The following is a 16,768-nucleotide window of genomic DNA, read 5'->3' on the forward strand; positions in this document are numbered from 1 at the left end:
CCTCCAGCTGCTAGGAAAACCCCACTTGTCACACATGCAGAAGGCAGTTCTGGCTTCTTGTCTCCAGAGAGAACTCTTTTATAGCCCTGTGAGCTGGGGATATAGGGATCCTCCTGATGGTAAAGCTATTTCCTGCTTCTTTTGCACTTGCTCCCACTGTGGCTGCTAAGCTGAGCACAGGTTTGGGTTTCTTTCCCTCTCCCACAGTGGGGGTAGCTTCACCGCTCACATAATGCCATAGCTTCCTCTCTTAATCTGCTCCCTCTCGAACTCAGATTGCTTATATAAGGATTAGAAAGGTTAGGTGCTGCTATATCAGTGCTATGGGCAAATAGTGTTCGAATTTTTTCTTATGGAACACTAGTGTTGAATGAGAAACACCCAGTATTTATCACATATTAATTGCGACCTTAGCAATAACTTTACTTCTCTGTGCCCACTCCACAGGGCTGGCTTGAGAATTGAATGAGTTAGCAGAAATTATGTACTTATTACAGTATCTGGAAAATAAATAAGAATTTGCTCTTATTATTTGGAATAAAAATTTATCTAAAAGTCATTGTCCTGGTACATAATAGGTATTCAGTGAACAAAGTTTAATAGCATTTAAGAAATACTAGACTGATGAACTACTAGGTTAGTATTGAATAATGTCAAGATAGGTGAACTCATCTGAAGAATTATTTCCTTAGGAAATGGATTTTAGACCTAGTTTTGTTTTGTTTTGTTTTCCAGCCAAGTGTTTTTTTTCCTTCCAATTGGATCAGTTCCAATAGGTCAGGGGTGGGAAACCTTTTTCTACCAAGGGCCATTTGGGTATTTATAGCATCATTCTCAGGTTATACAAAATTGTCAACTTAAAAGTTTGCCTGCTATATTTGGTCAAACATTTAATTAACTCATCTCTAATGCCTTGGCAGGGCCAAACCAAATGATTTCTCAGACTGGATGTTCCCCACCCCTGCTATAGGTAGACCACACATCCACAGAAGTTGCCTTATTCTGGTTGTTTTTAGAGTTTGTAAAATTCCCACATATTTTTGACCTGAGATATTTTAGGGAAGGGAATACATTTTCCTTCCTTATAGGTTATACCTAGTTGTGAAATAAATAAGCTACTTCTGAACTCAAGAACATTAGTACTGAAAAAATGGTTTTAATTAGTTGTATTGAGTTGGATATGCTTATGGTATTTCTACCTATTCATATTTATAAAATGTTCTTAAAAGTTTATAGTAATTATTAAATACTAGAGGCCCAATGCATGAAATTCATGCAAGGTGCTCGGCACTTGCAGCCCCGGCTTAGTTAGGAAGGTCGTCCGGAAGGACTTCCAGTCTCATTGGCATATTACTCTTTTATTATTATAGATAATTTATCTACAAATTTGGGTATGTTTTTAAACTACTCTCTATTAAAAAGCTAGAAAGACACCAAAGGGCAGTAGAAAGGGATGGATGAGTTAGGAAAGTGTGTCTACCATTTCAGTCTGTGAGTGAGATCTAGAAACGTAATAAAATTAAAATTGGGAAGAGTTCTGGGCTTTTAATAGTTGCTATTTAATCTCATAAAAGAAAGCGCTGTAATATTGAAAAACCTCAATTTACTTGAAAATTCTTATTTTCTTGTTATAGAATTATTTTGTTTTATTAAGAGCCCATCCGTTGAAGATTTAGATGGAGTTTTCAACAGTTTAAAAAATAGTCAGTTCTTCAAACCAGTCAAGCCCATGTGAAGTAACTTATGTGAATCAAAACAGTGAAATCTAGCCGTTGGTCTCACCACAAAGTAGTTTTGGTCTGTGTGTGCAGGAAAGAGTTAAGGTTTTTAGTTAACGAAATGGTTAATAGTAGGTTAAGATCTCATCTTTAGATATATTTTAAAGACAGTGTATTTTGGGGTGAAAAATTTTAAAGCATCCAAATAATTTTTAAATAGTGGGAATCAGAATTTTTAAAAGTAAATAGCACTTTATGTTCTAAAATTGGATTAAAAAATAGAACAAACCTTACAAAATTCAGTATATTGGAGGTGTTTAATTCATTAGATTAAAACAATAAGTTATTTTTTTAATTAACAGTTGCAAAAGGTATGCCTTATAACTAATTCCCCTATCCCTTCCATTTTTCATGTATTTTGAGACAGGTTCTTGAGGTTTATAAAATTATTCTGTGCAGTAGATGGCATATGCATTCATTAGTACATGTTTGGTGGACAAAATTGTTTGGGCAAAATTTAGCCTTAATTCTAGTATGATGTATTTTAATAATTGATTCTCACTTTTTTCTTTGATTTGAAACTATTTCACAAAGGACTATGAAATAATCTTCCCATTGAACGAGCCCACTTTGTGAAAAGTTCAGTCTTAGGTACTATAGCAGATACAACTAGAAAAGACACCATTTGACAGTCAAGATACTTAACAATTTAATACTGGTATGACCCTTCATTGAGACAAGTGACACCTTACTTTCAGAGTTCCATCCCTTCCTCCACCACACACTAAATGCGGTCGGTATTAGGGTTCAGAGACACAGAACCAATACCCTATATCAACCGTATATATCAAGAGAAAGAGACTTTGAGGAATTTGCTCATATGATTATGGAGGTTAACAAGTCCCACTATCTGCTGCAGTCAGCAAGATGGAGACTTAGGAGAGCCCACTGTATAGTTTCTATTCGAGGGCCAGCAGGCTTGAGACCCGGGGATTGCCAATGTTTCCGTTCTAGTCTGAGGGCTGGAAAAGGCCAGTGTCCCAGCTCATGCAGTCAAGCTGTAAGAATCCCCCCTTACTTTGGTCTTTTTGTTCTATTCAGGCCTTCCACTGATTGGATGAGACCGACACTGAGGAAGGCAAGCTGCTTCCTTCAGCCTACGAATTCAAATATTAATCTCACCCAGAGACACCCTCACAGACACACCCAGAGTAATGTGTAACCAAATTTCTGAGTCCCCATGGCCCAGTCAGGTTGACACAAAGAATTAACCATCACTAAATCCTTAACATAGATTTCCCAGTACAGGATGCCTGTGTTCTGTGCCTCCTGACATCGCAGTAGGTGCTGGGTTCCTCAGCAACATCTGAATTCCACATCTAAAACAGTCCTCCCAACCCCCAGGAGTCACACAAAATTCTTAAACCTCTGGTCCTCCCTTTTGTTGACATCTTAAGACTCCAGGAGATGCATTGGGTCTGATGGACATTTCAGGAGCATATCACAGGGTTATGCCCCATGCACTTTCAAAGGGTCAGTCTTCCAAGTGGCAACTCAGGACTTGAGGTGTTCTAAAGGCCTTTCGATGAACCCAGTAGCATTCAGGACTGTCCTGCTTTCTGATATGTATTCCAGGATGTTCTGAAGAACTCTAACCCTTCGTGATACTTCATTCACCAAATATTTATTGAATGCCCTTAGTAGCCTCTATGTGCCAGGTATTGAAACACACACACACACACACACATACATGTACACATATAATACACAATTTTAATATACATACATACAATATGATTAAAATAGTGACCAATGCAAATATGACCTCTCTACTCCATCCTAAATTTTTGAACATCTATAATAGAAACAAATAGAGTCTTAAGTTAAAGAACATCCTATGATATGGAGATCAAGGAAGGTCTCTGAGGAGATGATATTGAAACTGAAACTTCAAACATGAGGAGGAAACAGCCTCACAAAGGATCAGGGGAAGAATGCACAGAGAGAGCAGCACACGCAAAACTGAGGACAGGAGCTTGGCAAAAGAAAGTCACAGCATCCAGAGTATACTCAACAGTGGGCGGGTTTACCAAGAGAAGCAAGAGCTGAGGTTGAGGAGCTGGCAGGGTAAAGAGTTTGTATTCTAGGTGCTGTGGGAAGCCATAGAAAAACGTTAAGTGGTGGAGTTACCTGACCAAGTTTTTCAGTTTTAAAAGGACCACTCTGGTTGCCTGCTCAAGAATGAGTTGGCAGGGCCAGAAGTCAAGGCGGGGATGCTCTTGAGGCCATCCAGCCAGGAAACAGTGGTTGTATTAAGGTTTTGTTGGTAAAGTTGAAGAGAAAATTACAGATTTTATTTGTATTTTGGAAGTAGGTTTAACTGGACTTACTGATGGATCACATGAGGTTGACGAGGACAGGGATTCAGATAAAGCTCCCACAGGCTCCCAAGTGAATAGGTACGCCATTTGTATAGTCAGAAAGATTTGAGAAAGAACATAGCTGGAGGAAAATATCAGTTTTTTATTTTAATGTTTTGAGTTTGAAATTCCTGTGATTTATTCAAATAGGAAATCAGAAATTCAAATTGTCAGAAGAAAAATTTGGGCTATATATATAAATTTGAAAGTGTGAGATATAATCTATAATGATAAAAGCATAATATGCTAATTAGACCAGACGAAACTGGGGCTGCGAGGGAAGCCCAGGTCCCGGATACTAGAAGGAAGCTTTTGCTGGCAGCTGGGGGAAGGAAGGCCTACTCTTGCACGAATTTCGTGCATCAGGCCTCTAGTTTATAATAAATATCTATTTTGTCTTCATCCTGGCACAGAGCTCTTAAAATCCTTGGAATTTCTGCAGTGAGGACTAATAAAGGTATCTTTTGTTATGTTGTTGAAGTGGCTTAGGTCCCCACCTAAGGATGAGGTACTCATTGCCCAGACACCAACCACGTAATTAGATGGTTGGAACTTTCACTCCAGACCTCCTAAGTAGGTGGAGACTGAGCTTAATCACCTGTGGCCAGTGATCAACAGAGCCTTCATAAAACCCCAAAAGGAAGGGTTCGGAGAGCTTCAGGTTGGTGAACACATGGAGATTCTGGGAGTGTGGCCTGCTCAGAGAGGGCATGGAAGCTCTACATCCTTTCTCCATACCTTGCCCTGTGCATCATTTTCATCTGTCTGTTCCTGAGTTATATTCTTTTATAGTAACTGGTTATCTAATAAGTATCACATTTATCTGAGATCTCTGAGACATCCTAACAAATTATTGGAACCAAGGAGGGGTTAGTAGGAACCTCTAGTCTGTACCCAGTCAGTTGCAGTCAGTTGACAACTTGGGCTTATGATTGGCATCTGAAGTTTTGTGTGTGTGTGTGTGTGTGTGTGTGTGTGTGTGTGTGTGTATTGGGGAGAGGGTAAGTCTTATAGAACTGAACTGTTAACTGTGGAATCTGACTCCAGGTAGGGTCAGAATTGAATTGAATTATAGGACACACAGCTAAGACCTGGGGAATTGTTTGTTGGTGTGGGGAACCTCTCATATCCACCTCCCACACACACATTGGAGTTGGGTGCAGAGCCCAAAATAGGAAGGCATTATATAGAAATGATATTTGAAGCTATGAGAATAAGAATAAATTAGTGAGAGAGTATAAAGGAAAAAGAGTAAGTGCTTAAAACCAAAACCTGATAAAACCTCAGCATTTAGAGAATAGTTCTTTATCAGCTCAGCAAGCAGGGACCATGTGTCTGCTTTTCCACACCTGGGCCACTCTTTCACCAAGTATTGTTTTGAATCAGAGCATCACACTGACAGAAACAGAAAGTAGGCTAACAGACAACAGGGCCATTTGGACTTACCTGAGTGGTCATGACTCAGATGGAAGTCACTCTTTATATCTCTCCTTTCTCACTGAAACACCCAGTGGAATGACTGGGTTCAGTCACTTCTGCCTCAGAAGCCTGTAACTAAGCTATCCACAGGGATCCTTTGTGTACCTCTTTTAGCCTGAGACACTGTCATTGCTTCCCTGGGTTAGCACAGCACTCTTCTAGCTGCTCATGCTCCTACCTCTATCCCTCCAGTCACTTCTCACTGTAGCTATAGGGTACTTCAGTTACTTCTCATTTGCCTTAAAAATAAAGGGACAAACCCTGACTGGTTTGGCTCAGTGGATAGAGCGTTGGCCTGCGGACTGAAGGGTTCCAGGTTTGATTCCAGTCAAGGGCATGTACCTTGGTTGCCGGCACATTCCTAGTGGGGGGCGTGTGGGAGGCAGCTGATCAATGTTTCTCTCTCGTCAGTGTTTCTGACTCTCTATCCCTCTCCCTTCCTCTCTGTAAAAAATCAATAAAATATATTAAAAAAATAAAGGGACAAAAACATCAATTTCTGAGTTAAGTCTCAGTATACAAAAAATTGTGAGTGTTGTTTTTCAATAACCTTAGGAATTTGTTTATTGAATTATTACTGAAGTAAATAAATTTGGGGTTTAGTTTTTCTCAAAAACTAAAGTTCAGTTATTTCAAAGCAAAAGTGCATTTCTACAAAGAAAAATGATAAAAGCTGTATATTTTAATATACAATTTTAAATTAAGTGTAAATCAGAGTTGTATATCTGTGTATATTGACCACTTTTTATCAGGTATGTCTGATATTTTTGTTGAAAACATTTGCAGTCCTTACTCTTCTTTCATGTATTCACGTCGGTAATGTTCATTATATAAACCAACTCTATACACTATGTTTCTAGCTTATATATAAAATATATATAACATTACTTACGTTTTAAAATTAAGTTCAAGTCAATATAATCATTTGTAATGCAATTATTCTTAGCATGAAAGTACTTTACTTGTCTTTAACCAATAATACATGAATGCTTTAACTTTAAAGGATAACTTTTGCATTATGTTAATGAGATATGAGAATTTTCTTTTACATTATACTACTTTTTGTTACTGCTTCTTTATTTGGAAAGGTTCCTACGTCTGCCCTTCAAAGGCATTTTATATAATAATATTTAGTTATTAGAAACTTCGGTAATGAAAAGTTAACTGAAATCCAATTGAATAGATTTCTCTCATGAATCAATGCAATGTAGTCATCTACATCTTAAGGAGAAGAGAAATATCAGACGAAATAATGGCTCTCAGTAAACAGGTAAAAATTAATTTTAGAATAGATTTTCTACTAAGGTAAACTGTAAAACCTCTGAAGAAGAGCAATGATTTGTAATTTTTTTAAAAATAAAATGTCAGATATAATACTTTATAAATATTTGTCAAGGGAATGGAATGGATGTCCTGAGATTACTAGATATTAATCCAGAATTTACTCTTTCTTTTATGTCCACCCTTGTCAGTGAGAAATGATTTAGAGAATGTTATCATAGGTATGATACTTTTAGGTTTAAGCATATAAATTTTTTGAAATATATTTTTATTAATTTAGTAGAGGAAGGGAGAGGGAGAAAGAGAGAGAAACATCAAAGATGAGGGAGAATCATCAATTGGCTGCCTCCTGCATGCTTTCCACTGGGGATCGAGCCCGCAACCCTGGGCATGTGCCCTCACCGGGAATCAAACTGTGACCTGATTCATAGGTAGGTGCTCAACCATGGAGCATGCTGATCAGACTAAGCGTATAAAATTTTTAATGAAAATGACATGAAATTTTCCTATAAAAAAGGTAGTCTCAGTTAATACTTAGGTTCATTTATGGGAATTGCACTTAAGGTTTTAGGAAGATGAAAAACTTCTTGTAATAAAAATGGCTTTCTGATTAGTTACTCTTTAATCAGAAATTTAGATTATTTCTTATACATTCCTTTTAAACAAATTATAATCATACTAGAGGCCCAGTGCATGACATTCGTGCACTGAGGGGTGGCTCCTTCAACCCGGCCCTTGTCCTCTCACAGTCCAGGACACCATGGGGGATGTCCACCTGCCACAATGGCTGGAGAGACTCCTGCCACCACCATTGTAGTCACTGTGCTCACCAGCTGTGAGCCCAGCTTCTGGCTGAGCTGCGCTCCCCCTGTGGGAGTGCACTGACCACCAGGGGTCAGCTGCTGTGTTGAGTGTCCCCTGGTGGTCAGTGCGTGTCATAGTGACCAGTTGTTCTGCCATATTTCGGTCGATTTGCATATTAGGGTTTTATTATATAGGATTTCATACTTTTTTATATACAACCCCTAGAGCATTTCTTATTTTTGTAAATTATTTCTAAAAATAAAAGTTCGTTTGTTTTTTAATTTTCAAGACTGCTGAGAAGTCAGGCCAGATTGAAAGATCAAAGAATGTCAGGCAAAGACAAAATGATTTTAAGGTAAGTTAAGGGTAAGTATGTAGACTTTTTCACAAGGTAAGGTTTTTTCAATCATAGTAGAAGACTTTATTTTTTTTAATTCTTTATTAGTTAAGGTATTACAAATGTGTCCTTATCCCCTCCCATTAATTCCCCCCCCCACTCATAGTAGAAGACTTTATGTTCAAGATATTCATCATAACTCAAGCAGAATCCTTCGATTTATTTATTATTGTTTAGAAAATGATTCAGGAAGTAATGCAGAGTCTTGTGAAGCTGATCCGTGGAGCACTACTCCCACTTAGCATCCCAGAGGGTGGAGTAAGGCAGTATGGAGGCTGGGAGGTGAAGTCTGAGCTCTCTGGACAGTGGCTCGCTCATGTCATACAGACCATAAGGTAAATATGGACACATTTTCCTAAAAAGGATAAATCTTTTTTACTGTTAAAAAAAATACTCATGATGTGATATGATTTTTAATACATTTTACGAAGAATTTTACTTTGTGCCCTTTGCATCCACTGTTTCCCATGTGTCATCTAGCAGTCCCTTAAACCTTCCTGGTCTTACATTTGATATGCATCCTGTATTGTTTAATTTTTGTTACTGTTATAATCCCTCTTATGGTCTTACTTTTACTTTATTTTCAACATAATATTGTAGCTTTTAAGCTCCATAATGAATCATTCATTATAGGATGACCAAAATGATGACAGGGGGCTGCTTTGTGATTGCACTCCACTCACTCACTTTTTTGTTGTTGTGTTTATTTTACAGGCTTACTTATGAATCACTGACTGCCCTTGAAATTCCTAATGACATGTTACAGACTATCCAGGATCTCATTTTGGATCTCCGAGTACGTTGTGTAATGGTCACATTGCAACACACAGCAGAAGGTATGTTAAGAAAAATTGATGACATTTACTAGACAATGATTACCTGAATATCTCCCTCTTTCTAGCTTCCAAATCCTTGAAACAAGAAATTACTTTTATGGAAATTTGAATATTTTAGACCATCTGTCTAAAGAATGCTGCTCAATAGAATTCTTTCAAAAGTAATTTTTCAAAAACTTGAGATACCAAGCCATGCAGAAATAAAGATGAATATACTTGAAAACTTTTTACGTACATAAAAACATCCTTATTTTTAAAAGGCAAATACTAGGTAGAAAAAGTAAAATATAAAATGTATATAAAGTATTATGCCATTATTAAAAATATATATCTGTGTTTTAAAAGTTTAATTTAGAAATATCAATGTAAAATCAGAAGACTGTTAACAGTGGTTCTTCAGGAAATAGAAATTATAAGTGATGATCATTTTCTTTATACTTTCTAGAATTTGGGGGATTTTTACCTACAATTACAAAAGAACAATTAAGATTATCTTTTTAATAAAGCTACTCTTTTTTTTAAGTTCTTTATTGTTTAAAGTATTACATAAGTCTCCTTTTTCCCCCATTGACCTCTCCCCAGCCGCTTCCACCATCCAGCACATGCATCTCACCCCCCCTGCTGTCTCAGAGCTACTCTTTTGGTATTAAATATTTTTTTAAAAATTCAAAAATGTTATAAATGACATAAACCATTACTATCTACCATCAGGACTATCATCATTAATTTCTATTAGTACAGAATTTGTACTAATGCACTCTATAAACAGAAAGGGAATGGAATCAGGTGAGAAACTGAATAGTGTCCTCTTAATTCATTACCTCCTCCTCTCAGGGACCTGAAACAGACGCAATGGTAAAGGCATTCCTTTAGCCAAGTGAGAATAAGACTGCCATTGTCAGGAATGTAAAGGATTAAAACAGAATCTACATTGTTTATTAGAAATTTTAGGGGGGAAATATTAGATAGTTATCAAGAGTGCTGAATAAATATAAATTATCTAAAGTTATTATTAAACCTAGCCTCGCGTTCTCCAAATTGGGTTATGTAGTCAAAAATTTTCCTTACAGTTGATCTCTTATATGCATGCATATAAGCATAACCAATGGACATAAGACAATGGAGGGTAGGGGAGGCCAGGGGATTGTCAAGGGTGGGGGAAAAAGGAGACATATGTAATACTCTTTGTAATACTTTAAGCAATAAAACAAACAAACAAACAAAAAAACAAACCAGCAAATAAAATCTCAGAAGGAAGTTAAAAAATATATATAAATAAAAAAATAAAATAAAGTATAATTTGTGTTTATCTCCCCCCAAAAAATAAAAAAATAAAAATAAAATTATATTTAAAAATTTTTTTTCCTTACATTAATGTTTTATTAGAAAAATCTAGTGAATAATTCACATTTAAATCCTTGAGTTAACCAGAATTATATTCTGTACCTATTTTCACCAATTTTTTACAAACCTGTAAAAAACAATTAAAAACCATAACCCATACATTTTTATCTCTATAAAGTTCAGTGAAATAACCACAATAAAAAGTACTTGTGTGTGTGTGTGTGTGTTCTCCCTATAGAAATAAAGAAATTAGCTGAAAAGGAAGACTGGATTGTCGATAATGAAGGGTTGACTTCTCTAGTAAGTTTAAATTCTTTTAAATGATGACTCATTAGTGTATATTATATTCAAAATAAATGATTTATTATATTAATATGGAGCATGCGCTTTCTGTATTACAATTCCAAATAGTTTCTGGAAAGAGAAATATAAATTTCTTAAAGTTTTCTTCTCAGAGTCATTTTTGCTGAACCACACATATTTAAAAATTAATAAAAAGTAGATTTTTTTAGAATAACCATTTTTCATTGTAGCACTATTTTTGCTTGCATTGCATTTTTAATAGATTATGCTTAATTCTAAGTTACCCAGCAACTTGAATTTTTCATAAAAGCAGGATAAAAAAAAAATGCTTTTGCTGACTTCTGAGCCAAAACAACAACGTCGAAGTTCTCCAGATGCATGCACATGCCAGGTAGCTGTGATCTTCATTCAGAAGGATCATCCTCTTTTCATATGGGACTTTTAAGTTTTCAAGATAACTTTAAAAATAGTTTTCATCATTTATCGTGTCAGGTTTCTCCCCCCCTCTATTATCACCATTTTTCCCACAAAGTTATTACAATGTTATTGACTGTATTTCCTGTGCTGTACATTATATCCCCATGATTTTTTTTAGTCAGGTTGTTGAGAAGCAGTAATCTCATGAAACATTACATTTCCTCGAATTTCTGCACTTTTTATTGACAATATTCCTTTGAGAGTTGAAGAATTTTTGACAAGTTGAAATTATTCCTCTGTTTCTCCAAAGCCAAGGTTCCTTCTTAAGTTAATAAAAATATCTACAGTACACCTTCCTTTGTATGTAACAATGTGATTTGGAACAGCAGTGTTTCCACATTTTTGTAAATTAAATCATGGTTGAAATTAAGGGAACTTATTATTTTCAATAATTCCATTGTGATTATATTTTAAAGGAATAATTTTTTATAAATATCTGTTTTGATTCATTTGGTTTATTCTATTTTTCATAATGATTTGTATATAAATACAAAAGAGGAAAGAGTATGGGCAGACCTTGCACTATCCAGCATGGCAGCCACTTGAAACGTGCCTCATGTAAAATACACATCAGATTTGAAAATACTCTCAAAGGTTCCAGCTTTGAGTATTTTTAATTTAACTAACTAAAGCTCTTAGACTTGGACTGACTACAAAAAGAAAGAATGTAAAATATCTCAACTTTTTATATTACATGTTGAAATAATATTTTGATATATTTCATTACATAAATTATATTAAAATTGTTTTTTTCTTTTAGTTCTCTTAATGTGGTTACTGGAAAATCTGAAATTGTATACATGGCTTGTGTTTCTGGCTCAAATTATTACTTCTGTGGGACAGCACTGGTGTAGTGGAACAGGTACTGCAGTGGATCTAGAATCCTAGTCTGGTTCAGTCCTGAATTCTGCTATATCATAGCTTTGCAGTCTTAAAGAAGCCACTTAACCTCTGCCCTAGTTAAAGAAGCAGAGCACTTTTTCACGGTGTTGCTAGTTAAGATTAAATGGACACTGTAGAACAAAGCTTTCTACACATATAAAGGAGTTTCATTTATAAATTCATAACTATAATACTGAGGCCACTATAATAGAATAGTATCTTCAGTTTATGTTATGCCTTAATATTTTCAGAGCTATTTCATAGAACCCTATCCTGCGTAATTATCACAGAAAATCTGAAATATAGGCTAAAGTGGATCATTAGACCATCATACACTGAAAAACTTACTGCAGATGAAATAAGCCAAGACAGATTAGACAGAAAGTTACCTTTGATGCTGTTTTTTTTTTTTTTTTTTTTTTTTTTTTTTTTTTTTTTTAATATATTTTATTGAGTTTTTACAGAGAGGAAAGGAGAGGGATAGAGAGTTAGAAACATCGATGACAGAGAAACATCGATCAGCTGCCTCCTGCACACTCCTATTGGGGATGTGCCCGCAACCCAGGTACATGCCCTTGACCGGAATCAAACCTATCCACTGAGCCAAACCGGTTTTGGCCGATGCTTGGTTTTTGATTTGTGTTTCAGATAAGTTTTGTGGAAATGAAAATAATATATATATTTAATTTGAGAAAATGAGCATCTGTTTACAGTTTTTACAGTTTCCATAAATAAAACAAAACTTAGCAATAAAACAAGTATTAGCTTTATGTCCTTCTTTAGGTTACTGTTTCTTGCACATACAGCCCAGAATGTGTTTACCTGATAGCTGTCACACCTGGGGTCCCAGTGTGTGCTTACCTGATGACTGCCACATCTAAGATTGTTTGAGTAGATAAGCCTCTTTGAAAATGCTTTGAAATGGTTACTATAAAAATTGTTTGTAGTCAACTTAAATTTTAAGTATAATAGTAAGAAACCATAACCTCTTATAACTAACTTCATGTTTGATCTCACACACACACAAGCCAAAAAACTAAACCCACCACAACCTGTAGATGAATGACCTATAGGAAGTTGCACTCGTGGGGTCAGCCAGTCCTTCTAGTCAAATGTTGAAGAAACATACTAACATGATAGACTTAATGAAGCTGAGCACAGTTTTAACTATTCAGCATGAACCTCACTTAAGAGAGAAAGTGAATCAGTGCTTAGAATAAAGTCTAGGTTCCAGCTTTGAGTATTTTTTCCTTAACTACCTAAAACTACTTAACAGTGACTTAAATTATATGCCTGTAATTTATATTTCGTTTACATTTCTGTAATACCAGTCTTGTTTGTTTGAAATGAAATTATGTTTTTCTTTCCCTGTGACTGGGATGGGAAAATGTTCCTTAAAGGAATTAACATTAAGCTTTGCTTCATTATGACTATTCTTTCAGCTCAAGTATTTTTTTCAATTTGAACTTCACGTAAGTGTTCTGAAGTAGCCTGTTTGAAAGCATCCTGTGTTTTTTTTTTTCCTGTTGAAAAAATTTTTTGCCTTTTTAAAATGTGGATAATTCTGATAATTTTCTTCCTCCAGAAGAACTGAAATGATTTTTTAAAATATATTTTAATTGATTTTAGAGAGAGGGGAAAGGAGAAGGATAGAGAGATAGAAACATCGATGGGAGAGAAACATTGATCGACTGCCTTCTGCACACTCCTACTAGGGACTGAGTCTGCAACCTGGTCATGTGCCCTGACCAGGAATCAGACTTGTGACCTCTGGGTTCTTGGGTCGAAGCTCAACCCCTGAGCCACACCGGCCCAGCAAGAACTGTAATAATTTGTGGTAATTCCTTTTGGTCAGCTGAATTGGTAATTCACTGACACAGAGATAGTACTGTGTCCTTTTAGAAAAAAAAAAATAGCAGATGTAGCCAAACCGGTTTGGCTCAGTGGATGGAGCGTCGGCCTGTGGACTGAGGGGTCCCAGGTTCGATTCTGGTCAAGGGCATGTGCCTTGGTTGCGGGCACATCCCCAGTGGGGGTGGTGTGCAGGAGGCAGCTGGTCGATGTTTCTCTCTCATCGATGTTTCTGACTCTCTATCCCTCTCCCTTCCTCTCTGTAAAAAAAAATCAATAAAATATATTAAAAAAAATAGCAGATGTTTATCATTTACTTTCCATTGAAGTGAAACTATTCATTGGGATCTTTGGTATTTTCTATCCATTTATTGTATTCATCCTATATAATAAAAGCCTAATATACTAATTATCCAGTCGTTTTTTCAACCAATCAATGCGTAATATACTAATGAATGCTGAGGCTGTTCAACCACTTGCCATGATGCGCGCTGACCACCAGGGGAATCCAACTGGTAGGCTAGCTTGCTGCTGGGGTCTGGCCGATCGGGACTAAGCGAGATAGGCTGGACACCCCTGGAGCCCTCCCACTGTCCCTCCCTGGCTGGCCAACCTCCATGGCCCCAGTCATGCATCGACTGGGTACCTCACCCTAGCCTGCATCCTCTCACAATCCGGGACCCCTCAGGGGATATCAGAGAACTGGTTTCAGCCCCATCCCACAGGCCAGGCCAAGGGACCCCACTGGTGCATGAATTTGTGCACCGGGCCTCTAGTATAGATATAAAATAAAAATAAGAAAACCTAGTTCATATTTTAATACAAGAAATCTCAACCACACATGTGAACTTCAACATTTAACTATCCACAGTTGAATGTTGAATTTAATTCTATTACTATTTTAACATTTTAGATTTTCATTCCTTTTGAGTTCGGTACATTGAATGGATAAAATCACGTATCTAATAAACATTTTGACTCTAAATACTCTCTGTGCAGTTGTTATTTCATCCTATAAACTTCACTAGCTATTTTTTTTTTTGGTACTTCTACTTTTTAAGTATTTTATGGTGCCCTCTGGCAGTTGCCAAATGTAGTATTAAAATGCATTAAAGGCACTATTTTAGCTTTCATTAAGTCTGGGTTCCTTTTTATAAGAAAATAGGCTTGTCTCCCCTCCCCCCATACACACACACACACACACACACACACACACACACACACACACTATATACAGGTGTCTCTTTCTTCTCCCCCCCCCCCCCCAACTCTTTTAACGATTGAAATGTCTATTGAGGAGAGATTCTGACTGCTGATTTTTGCACAGAGCTGATTTAATTGGTCTTTGAGCCTTGCACAGTTCCACACCACTGGATGAAATCTGGACCTTAGCTTCATCTCTTGCCCTCCAAGCTCATGCTCAGTGGTTGTGATATACTATGGCTCCTCAGCCACGCCAGGTGGCCTAGGCACATATTGTCCTCCTCCCCAACTCACATCCTCCTTCCTTTTTCTTTTTAGAGGCTGGTTCCTCTTGTTCTTCAATCCTCAGCTGAAATGTTTTCACTGTCTCAGAGGGGCCTTCTTTAGCCATCCTATTTAGAACAGATCCCCCTCCATCACCAGTTTCCTCTTAGTTCTACTTATTTACTTCATGACAATAAGTTTGGGATTGCATTTGTCTTACTTCTGTACTTTTGACTTGTTTTAGCAAAAAGTAAGAGTTTTGTTGATTCTTTTATGGTTAGTGTCTCCCTAGAATATACATTTATTGAGAATTCTGGCTGTCTTTTATATTCCTATCACCTGGAAAATGCCTAGCACAAAGTAAAACCTTAAATGCAATTAGAAGCTAAGATGTTAGGATTCATTCAAATTTTTCTTGAATACCATTTGCTGTGCATTTTTCAAGTTTCATTTTCTGATATAATGTATGTAGAAAATGACAATAATGGCTTTTTAAGTTAAAGATCTTGGTCTCTTCAAGATCATTATTAACATTAAATTTTCTTGAACAGTACCAGAAATGTGGAAGATCTAAGACAGTGATGGCGAACCTATGACACACGTGTCAGAGGTGACACGCAAACTCATTTTTTTGGTTGATTTTTCTTTGTTAAATGGCATTTAAATATATAAAATAAATATCAAAAATATAAGTCTTTGTTTTACTATGGTTGCAAATACCAAAAAATTTCTATATATGTGACACGACACCAGAGTTAAGTTAGGGTTTTTCAAAATGCTGACACGCCGAGCTCAAAAGGTTCGCCATCACTGACCTAAGAGGTGGAGCTACCGAAATCGGTTTGGCTCAGTGGATAGAGCGTCGGCCTGCGGACTGAAGGGTCCCGGGTTTGATTCCGGTCGAGGGCATGTGCCTGGGTTGCGGGCACATGCCCAGTGGGAGATGTGCAGGAGGCAGCTGATCGATGTTTCTCTCTCATCGATGTTTCTGGCTCTCTGTCTCTCTCCCTTCCTCTCTGTAAAAACTCAATAAAATATATATAAAGAGGTGGAGCTCATTCAGACTGTACCCTGCAAGCAGGATTTAAAATATAAAGGCATTACATCTGCTTTTTATCACATCATTTGCATCTCAGAAGAGTAGAATTTTTAAGAAAAATTTTAGTTATATCTGAATTATGTTTTTATTGAAGTTGATGAACTTTAGAATTTCAAGATTCACCTGATTTTAAATATAAAGTGCAAAACATAGCAAAGCTAAATCTCGATGACTAGGTTATTTGTCAGTTTGTGTTTCTGTTCCCTTCTATAAATCTGAAAATTTGATAATTTTTGTCCATTCTCACTTTTTAAATGTCTTAATAACCAGTGATTGCTTTGAATTTTAAGATACATGTGTATGTGTGTGTGTTTTTTTTCTTTTAGCCATATCAGTTTGAACAGTGCATTGTACATTCTCTGCAATCACTTAAAGGAGTTCTAGACTGCAAGCCTGGAGAAACCAGTGTA

At 36.5% G+C, this 16,768-nt stretch overlaps 1 protein-coding gene across 6 annotated transcripts in view; it reads left to right on the forward strand.

Moving 5' to 3' along the window:
• The window catches only part of EXOC2 (exocyst complex component 2), a 260,156-nt gene that overhangs the window by 172,383 nt on the left and 71,005 nt on the right, over window positions 1–16,768 (forward strand). For all 6 annotated transcript variants that reach the window (XM_036347812.1, XM_036347811.1, XM_036347813.1 and 3 more), the window contains 5 exons: window positions 7,992–8,057; window positions 8,277–8,434; window positions 8,814–8,935; window positions 10,518–10,579; window positions 16,685–16,765. In XM_036347812.1, the coding sequence (XP_036203705.1) occupies window positions 7,992–8,057; window positions 8,277–8,434; window positions 8,814–8,935; window positions 10,518–10,579; window positions 16,685–16,765 (489 nt within the window). The remainder of the gene's footprint in view (window positions 1–7,991; window positions 8,058–8,276; window positions 8,435–8,813; window positions 8,936–10,517; window positions 10,580–16,684; window positions 16,766–16,768) is intronic.

This window comes from Myotis myotis, unplaced genomic scaffold (assembly GCF_014108235.1).
Source record: "Myotis myotis isolate mMyoMyo1 unplaced genomic scaffold, mMyoMyo1.p scaffold_m19_p_2, whole genome shotgun sequence".
In the NCBI taxonomy this organism is placed as follows: domain Eukaryota; kingdom Metazoa; phylum Chordata; class Mammalia; order Chiroptera; family Vespertilionidae; genus Myotis; species Myotis myotis.